At 44.7% G+C, this 9,171-nt stretch overlaps 1 protein-coding gene across 1 annotated transcript; it reads left to right on the top strand.

The window, feature by feature from the left end:
* Positions 1–165: 165 nt before the first annotated feature.
* LOC120044028 (serine/arginine repetitive matrix protein 2) lies at positions 166–8,177 on the top strand. Its single transcript, XM_038988620.1, has 7 exons — positions 166–432; positions 2,700–2,842; positions 3,201–3,385; positions 5,243–5,792; positions 6,411–7,565; positions 7,710–7,845; positions 8,172–8,177. Exons 1-7 carry the CDS (start codon positions 166–168, stop codon positions 8,175–8,177), a joined length of 2,442 nt encoding a protein of 813 aa, XP_038844548.1.
* The last annotated feature ends 994 nt before the right edge of the window (positions 8,178–9,171 follow it).

Raw genomic sequence — 9,171 nt, forward strand, 5'->3', positions numbered from 1 at the left:
AGTACTACTGGTACTACTGTTTTACTACAACCACCTTTTCTACTTTGTGGTGTTTTAGGCTCATTAAATACTGTGTTTGGTTTTATCTGCCTTTACAGCCTGTGTTGTTCCTCAGTGTTCTCCGAGGGGTGCGATGAGTGAGCGCCTGCCACCTCCGGCCGCGCCATGCCCCTCTCTGGCGATGACCTTATCTGTCCCAAGTTTCAGCCCACCATCTTCGACTCCTCTCGCTGCCACGACTGCCTGCGCCAGAAGCACCTGCACTCGGACACGAGTACAGGCACGGGTACAGCCGAAACACCACAGCAGAGCCTCACAGTGGAGAAGGAGCCAGGGCAAGCCACTGGACCTCCACCAACACTACTACCAGCACCACAGGCAGTGGAGAGGGATGCCAGTGCCAAGACAGAGGGAGAGGGGATTAGAAGAGTGGTGAGTGATTATCTGGGCCTATACAGACAGGTGGAAGGTAAGACATTGAGGTCAAACAGTCAAGGATCAATACACGAGAGGAAGTAAGAGAGATGGCTGAGTGGTAATGTTGACTTTGAGTCTACTTAAACTTTGGCTAGCAGACTTTATCATTTCGGAAGGGGAAGCTACTCCATTTAACCAGTAACACCCAGTTCTGAATTCACTATCCTACTTCCAACCTCTCTTAAAAAGCATGTGAAAAAGGTCATTCAGATAACCAAATTCAACCTAGCTAATTTCCAATTTATATGAAATTGTTTGACTACAGTGGTAGCAAAACTGTACTTCAAATCTATCATACTCCCCCACTTAACATACTGCTTGACTAGTTGCGCCCAAGCTTGCTGTACAACATTAAAACCTATTCAGTCTGTCTACAAACAGGCTCTCAAAGTGCTTGATAGGAAGCCCAATAGCCATCATCACTGTTACATCCTCAGAAAGCATGAGCTCCTGAGTTGGGAGAATCTTGTGCAATACACCGATGCATGTCTTGTATTCAATATCCTAAATGACCTGGCTCCCCCTCCACTCAGTATTTTTGTTAAACAGAAAACCCAAACATATGGCAGCAGATCCACAAGGTCTGCCATGAGAGGTGACTGTATAGTTCCCTAAAGGAAAAGCACCTTTAGTAAATCCGCTTTCTCTGTGAGAGCTTCCGATGTCTGGAATACACTGCCATCAGACACACATAACTGCACCACATATCACACTTTCACAAAATGTATGAAGACATGGCTAAAGGTCAATCAGATTTGTGAACATAATCCTTAGCTGTGTATTGCCGCTTTCCATGTTGTCTGTGGTCTGTAGCTTGTGAGGTGTGGAAACACTTTGTTGCTTTTATTAATTTTGTCTTGCTGCTTTTTGTTCTATGTTGCTCTGTCTGTATGCTACGTCTTGCTTGTCTTATGTTGCTCTGTCTGTATGCTATGTCTTGCTTGTCCTATGTTGCTCTGCATGTGCTCACTGCTCAATGATTGTCTATATTGTAATTGTTTTTAATACCCTGCCCAGGGACTGCGGTTGAAAATTAGCCGGCTGGCTAAAACCGGCACTTTTACTGAAACGTTGATTAATGTGCACTGTCCCTGTTAAAATAAACTCAACTCAACTACAAAGTGCTCAGTAACAGACGTTGGTGAGGTATGACCCTGTGTTGCGTGTTGAGTGTAGTGAATAAGGAGGAACATATGAGGAGGAAAGATATGAAGAGGGCGGTGAAGAGAATGCTCCCATTACAAATTAATGAAGGGAGATCATTTACTGCCCTTTTGGGAATCACTGGTAACATTATACATGAAGGCAGGTTACAGAAAGCACCGGCCGGCCCACATCTACACATAGTATGTCATTGCAAAGGCGCATTCATTTATGAGGCCACGACTGTTTATTGGTAGCATAGCACTCTCCTTGTTTTGCCTTTGATTGCCATAAATTAGGCAAATATACATCTTGTGGAAGTCAGATCTTATCTCATTGCTTTTCATTGCTGTGTTACATTGCAATACCTTTTGTATACCTACCTTGTACTATAATATTATAAAGTTGTTGTTTATATTGCCATGAATTCAAGTCAAACTGAAGATGAGAATATGTATTTTAAGACAACCCAGAAGGGTTGTATATGTCAAGAAAAAAACTGCTATGAAATAATAATGAGGAGAACTACAATCTAGGTAGAGTTACAACGGTGTAACTCTAATCGAGCGACAGACAGAACGTGTGAGTATGAGAGGGACGTCTTGAGGAACAGAGGAGTGAGACAGAGGGGAGACACTTCATGAACTTCCCCATATGGAAATGGATCTATAAAGAGAGACTTGGAGGTGTTGCGTTCAGGTTTGATAATGATGACTGTGTTAAACCTGTGTTCATTGTTAATTTGTATCTGTAAATGAATGAGGCATTGTAGGCCTAGTGAGTTCAATTGCGCTAGTTCCAACAAAACGTTTAGTTTCTATGGCTGCTCACTGTCTTATCTTGTCAGTGTTTGCTTTTCTCTCATAGTACAAACAGTATTTGTCAGTGTCTGCTATTTGTTTTTTGTGGAAATGGACATTGAATTTAGTTTAACCAGAATTACTGACAATTGGAGAAAGTGCTAGTTAACATGGTATTACACTTCAATACATTAAGTCATCTGTAGCCCTATTGGCTGATGTTCTATTTTTGTTTGCCGTATTTTGTGAGTGGTATGTGTGTTCTCGTTGACCTATCAGGAGGACTCTGATGGCCTGTCAGTGGTAAGCAGCTACTGTGATGTCAGCGGAGATCAGCTGGGTTACGAGGAGAGCTCCTTATGCATCCTGAGCCCTGACTGTGACCTCTACATCTGTGACGGAGACAACGACAGCACTGACAGGTTCTCTTCAGAATCTATTGGCTCTAGTGTGTGTCTGAGATAGAAGCTCCACTAAGGAGAAATGTTTAGTACAAAATAATGTTTGTTCACTCGATGCACTTGTGTTGAGATATCTTTGGAGACTTGGCATTTCATTGGGCTTTATATTTAGGTATTTTGCAGGGGGGAAATGTCATTTACGAACTAGGTACAAAGAACGTCAAACAAGAAGGTCATTGAGCATGCTTTGTAAGCCAAGTAGTCAATGAGCCTTATATTGCAATTCTAGAGGGACAATATATATACTTTCACACTCCCTCATTCTCTCCCTCTCCACCATTATATCACTATCTCCTCTTCACACTATCTCCTCCTCCAGCTGTCGGGACCAGAGTGTCTACGCTGATCTCAGTGGCTCCATCAGTGCAGAGGACGACTACCTGCCTCTCCGGCACCGCTCAACCCACCTCACCATGACTCGCCTGGACCCACCACCCCACCGAACCAACCCCAAAGCCTGGATGGAGGAGGACAACAGCAGGGGCAGGATTGGCAGACACTCAGGTGAGGACTGCACTTAACCACATGTACAGTTGAAGTCGGAAGTTTACATGCACTTAGGTTGGAATCATTAACTCGTTTTTCAACCACTCCACAAATTTCTTGTTAACAAACTATAGTTTTGGCAAGTCAGTTAGGACATCTACTTTGTGCATGACACAAGTAATTTTTCCAACAATTGTTTACAGACAAATTATTTCACTTATAATTCACTGTATCACAATTCCAGTGGGTCAAGAAGTTTACATACACTAAATTGACTGTGCCTTTAAACAGCTTAGAAAATTCCAGAAAATGTCATGGCTTTAGAAGCTTCTGATAGGCTAATTGACATAATTTGAGTCAATTGGAGGTGTACCTGTGGATGTATTTCAAGGCCTACCTTCTAACTCAGTGCCTCTTTGCTTGACATCATGGGAAAATCAAAAGAAATCAGCCAAGACCTCAGAAAAAATATTGTAGACCTCCACAAATCTGGTTCTTTCTTGGGAACAATTTCCAAACTCCTGAAGGTACCACGTTCATCTGTACAAACAATAGTACGCAAGTATAAACACGATGGGACCACGCAGCTGTCATACCGCTCAGGAAGGAGGCGCGTTCTGTCTCCTAAAAATGAACGTACTTTGGTGCGAAAAGTGCAAATCAATCCCAGAACAACAGCAAAGGACCTTGTGAAGATGCTGGAGGAAACAGGTACAAAAGTATCTATATCCACAGTAAAACGAGTCCTATATCGACATAACCTGAAAGGCTGCTCAGCAAGGAAGAAGCCACTGCTCTAAAACCACCATAAAAAAGCCAGACTACGGTTTGCAACTGCACATGGGGACAAAGATCGTACTTTTTGGAGAAATGTCCTCTGGTCTGATGAAACAAAAATAGAATTGTTTGGCCATAATGACCATCGTTATGTTTGGAGGAAAAAGGGGGAGGCTTGCAAGCCGAAGAACACCATCCCAACCGTGAAGTACGGGGGTGGCAGTATCATGATGTGGGGGTGCTTTGCTGCAGGAGGGACTGGTGCACTTCCCAAAATAGATGGCATCATGAGGACGGAAAATGATGTGGATATATTGAAGCAACATCTCAAGACATCAGTCAGGAAGTTAAAGCTTGGTCGCAATGGGTCTTCCAAATGGACAATGACCCCAAGCATACTTCCAAAGTTGTGGCAAAATGGCTGAAGGACAACAAAGTCAAGGTATTGGAGTGGCCATCACAAAGCCCTGACCTCAATCCTATAGAAAATTTGTGGGCAGAACTGAAAAAGTGTGTGTGAGCAAGGAGGCCTACAAACCTGACTCAGTCACACCACCTCTGTCAGGAGAAATGGGCCAAAATTCACCCAACTCATTGTGGGAAGCTTGTGGAAGGCTACCTGAAATGTTTGACCCAAGCTAAACAATTTAAAGGCAATGCTACCAAATACTAATTGAGTGTATGTAAAATTCTGACCCACTGGGAATGTGATGAAAGAAATAAAAGCTGAAATGAATAATTCACTCAACTATTATTTTGACATTTCACATTCTTAAAATAAAGTGGTGATCCTAACTGACCTAAAACAGGGAATTGTTACTAGGATTAAATGTCAGGAATTATGAAAAACTGAGTTTAAATGTATTTGGCTAAGGTGTATGTAAACTTCCGACTTCAACTGTATCCTATTACATTCATAGGTGTTATTTACATGATGATGTTGTCAGGTACCTGTGTTCAATATCATGATGGGACTTATTGATAGTAGTGTGGAAGTATCTTGTAGAACTGTGTTGTGGACGTCCTTAGAACTCCTTGGAATGTATCAATAATAACAGCGTTTAGTATACCATGTGATGGAGTGTTTTTCTTTTTTAGGGTTAAAAGAAGAAAGGAATCGTGAAAGTGGCTACTTCTCTCTGGGGAGGGCGGGAGGAGCCCGTTCTCTCAGGGATCAGAGCCCCCCTCCCGTTTACCGCCATTCAGAGAGGGGACACCCCCTCTACAGCAACCGGAGCCCTGAGCCCAAAGCTACCATCCCCTTTAGGAACCCTAACCTGGGGCTGGCATCGGAGAGGTTAAACCCAGAGATACTAAACCCAGACCTGCCTCTGGAAATCCCTGAACCTCCTGACGCATTTGATCTCACCATCGAGGTTGAGGCTCAGGTGGGCCCTCGCTCCCCAAGCCCCACCCCTTTTAAGATAGCAGAATCCCTGGCCTCCACTAACCGGAGGGGTTTCAACAGCTCATACAGTAGAAGAAACTCTCCTTCCTATCAGGAGTCTGGGAAGTTAAATTCATCGAGACAAAGCTCCTCTCTGTCCCGCTCCTCTTCACCCTTACGAAACACCTCCCCATTCAAACGAAGTGAATGTACCACCTCCCTCAACAGATGGGGCTTAGACTCTGAGGGCTGGTCTCAGGGGTGGGACCAGACTTCTAGAGGTCACCCCCAGAGCTCTTTTGGACGAGGTGTTGATATTAGAGGCTTGAATAAAAATGTAATATCGATGGCCAGTTCAGTTGGTTCCATATCACAGGTCAACTCTGTTTCAGATTTTAAAAGTGCATTGCGCAAGAATGAGACAGTCAGCTCCTTAAATGGTCGTGGACGTGACACTCGAAGCTCCGCCCCTTCAAGGAGGGGTTACGAAAGCCCCAGACAATCCCTGGTCCGTAAATCTGAAACAAGTAACTCCTTAAATGGCCGTGACAGCAGAAGCTCATCTGCCTCGAGGAGGGCTTATGACACCTCCAACCAAACCCTGCTTCGCAAATCTGATGGGAACAGCTTGATAAATGGTCATGGTCATGAAAGTCGCAATTCTTCTCCCTCGAGGAGGAGTTACGATGCCACCAGCCAGTCCCTCCTTCGCAAATCTGAAACAAACAGTTCTCTCAATGGTCATAGTCGACACGGCGGCCGGTGTGGCTCTCCCATTAGGGAGGGTTATGATGCCGAAAGACAATCTCTGCGGAAATCATCTTCTAGGAATGACTTAAATGTTCATGCCTATGAAAGTGGTAGCTCTTCACCTTCTAGACGTGGCTTTGACACTCCTTGTCAATTCCTGCTATGCAAAAGTGAGACACGTGGCTATGGAAATGGTCGAGGTCGTGACAGTGGAAGCTCCTCTCCCTCTAGGAAAGGCTATGATGCCCCGAGCCAGTCACCTCTGCGCAAAAGTGAATCCAACAGCTACCTGAATAGTCAGAGTCGAGACAGTCGAAGCTCCTCCCCTTTGAGAAAGGGATATGATGCCCCTGGCCAATCACTGCTTTGTAAATCAGAGACGAATAGCTCTGTCAGAAGTCAAAGTCGTGATCGTCCTACCTCCTCTCCCTCTAGGAGAGGCTATGATACCCCGAGCCAGTCATCACTGCGCAAAAGTGAATCCAAAAACTACCTGAATAGTCAAAGTCGAGACAGTCGAAGCTCCTCCCCTTTGAGAAAGGGATATGATGCCCCTGGCCAATCACTGCTTTGTAAATCAGAGACAAACAGCTCTGTCAGATGTCAAAGTCGTGGTAGTCGTAGCTCCTCCCCTTCAAGGAGGGGCCATGACACCCCCAGCCAATCACTACTGCACAAATCTGAGAAGAGTGGGGCCCTCAACGGTCGGAGCCGTGACAGTCGCAACTCCTCTCCATCCAAAAGAGGCAATGACCCACCAGGTCAGTCACTCCTCAGGAAAACCACCAGTGGTGGTGACTCCAGCCTCTCTTACCAGAGAAAAAACCCTTACGGTGATGCTCGGCCTGACTCTAACCCCTCCCCTGGCGCCTGGCGAGGCTCCACCCACTTCCTACATAGCACCTCCCCATCCAGGGAGGGCAGAGAGAACAAAACATCTGCCCCCTCTCAGAGGGCCTCTGCTGTCACCTGGGAAACCACTTGGAGTAGCAGTAGTAGGCAGGGTCTGGAGACTCGTAGCTCCTCCCCAAACACAAAAGGATTGACCAACCGCAACCTAAGTCCCTCCCCTCAGATGCAAAGGCACACCTCGTCCCAGAGTTCCATGGAGTCCTCGGAGTCTGGCCAGTTGTCGGGGGAGTCAACGGAGAGGAGTAGGGAGGAGTACGCCATGATGGCCGATCTACCAAAGGTCAAGCCTGTCCTCCAAAAGGAGCAGCATGGTCATGTGGGACAGACTCCAAACCAACCCTCAGGAAGACAGGAGCTCTTCAAACCAGCAAGGTTAGGGTTTTCCATTGTTGTCCGCAAGGTAATGCTGTAAGTGGTTTCTCCCTCTGTATTTCAGCTGTGACATCAGCATTGTGTCACTGACAGTTTTTTACGTATTAATATGTTGTATCTAAAGTCACGTGTCTGATGTTTCAGCCACTCCCTCTCCAAGCATCCCTCCAGAGAGTGGCTAGATGACTCGGGGGACCTAGAGAGAAACCACATAGAATGGCAAAATGGCAGCAGCGGTAGACTGTCTCGAGTACACTCGTCCACCTCTTTGCACATGCAGGTGAGTCGTTCCGCCAATTTAGTGCCTTTTGAGAAGTGTACTGTAACTCGGTCAAAGTAAACGTTTTATTTCACCCAATTTTAAAATTGTGGTCATAAAGAGCACATGTTCAACTTCATAAAAAAGTAGTTGTCTCAAGAGGTTAAGTGCCAAATAAAGTAACAGGGTTGACGATTTCATCTTTCATCTTAAATCAGCCATAAATCCCCTTGTGACAGGGGGAATGGAAGCTTGTTGTGTGCAACATGGAGTGACAATTGAATGCAAACTCCACAAAAAAAATGACATTGTTAAACATGTGTAGCCTGTCTCTCTATGGGTTACAGGGTTGATGTGTTATGCTCAACCCACTCAGTTTTACACCACAAAACACCAGAAACATTTACACTAATAATTACAATCTCATCCTTTACAGAGGCCCAGCAGCCCCACTATAGGGGAGGAGGCCAGTCCATGGAGGGCACAACATAGCTCTTCCTTGGAACAAATGCAGGTACAGGTCTACTTGTGTGTGCCTATATCAAATTGTACATTTTTTTATGGAGGTTGTCTAATTTAATGCAGAAGGTGTCCCATGTACACAGGTCATCAGACGACTTTTCCTTCAGTTTACATAAATTAAACGTCCTCTACTAAGGGACATGGCATGTATATGCCTTTTCTCATTTGGGTAAACGTCTGTCCTTCATCCTCTCTCCTCCGTGATTCGGAAACCGTTGTGGTTGAGGAGATGTCAATTCGTTAGTAGGCGAACGGAAGAGTGTCCTTCCCTCCTCGATAGCCACCTTCGATTGAGGATAGTCATGTGTATCCTACCAGAGTCCTTCGCAGAGTAGTTTTTAAATCTGCCGCACCCCCTTTGAACCAGCTTTCGTTTTGTCTGAGGAGAAAAGCATGTACATGTTTAAAAACAATATACTACAAATCGTTTTATCTATACATTCTACACGTCCCCTCTCTACACTGCCTCTCCTCGATTACCTTTTACCTTTTACCTTTTTAAAAAGGAGGTGAGAGAGGATGCAGAAGTTGAGCAAATCCAATTGAGAAAAGGCCAGAGTGGACATTCACCTGCCCACATCCAAACTTCCTTCTCCGATCCTATTATAGAATGGCTTTTGTGTCTTTAATATTTATTGCCCTGTTGCTACTTTGAATAATGGTCAACATCTAGTATTTATTTACTCACACGCTTATTAGTGTACAGTATATCTAATCTGAATGTTTAGTTTTACAATGCTTTCCTCCTGCATGCACTCTATTTTGTTTACAATGTTACAAACACATATGTCTATTTATTCAGGTTATGAATTCAAGAAGTTGCAA

This window comes from Salvelinus namaycush, chromosome 3 (assembly GCF_016432855.1).
Source record: "Salvelinus namaycush isolate Seneca chromosome 3, SaNama_1.0, whole genome shotgun sequence".
NCBI lineage: Eukaryota > Metazoa > Chordata > Actinopteri > Salmoniformes > Salmonidae > Salvelinus > Salvelinus namaycush.

Excerpts from the sequence above, each read along its gene's own strand:
- LOC120044028 (XM_038988620.1), top strand. The coding sequence starts at position 166 with ATGCCCCTCTCTGGCGATGACCTTATCTGTCCCAAGTTTCAGCCCACC. Across the intron at positions 2,843-3,200 it reads GACAACGACAGCACTGACAG|CTGTCGGGACCAGAGTGTCT; the intron begins GTTCTCTTCAGA and ends CTCCTCCTCCAG. Across the intron at positions 3,386-5,242 it reads CAGGATTGGCAGACACTCAG|GGTTAAAAGAAGAAAGGAAT; the intron begins GTGAGGACTGCA and ends TTTCTTTTTTAG.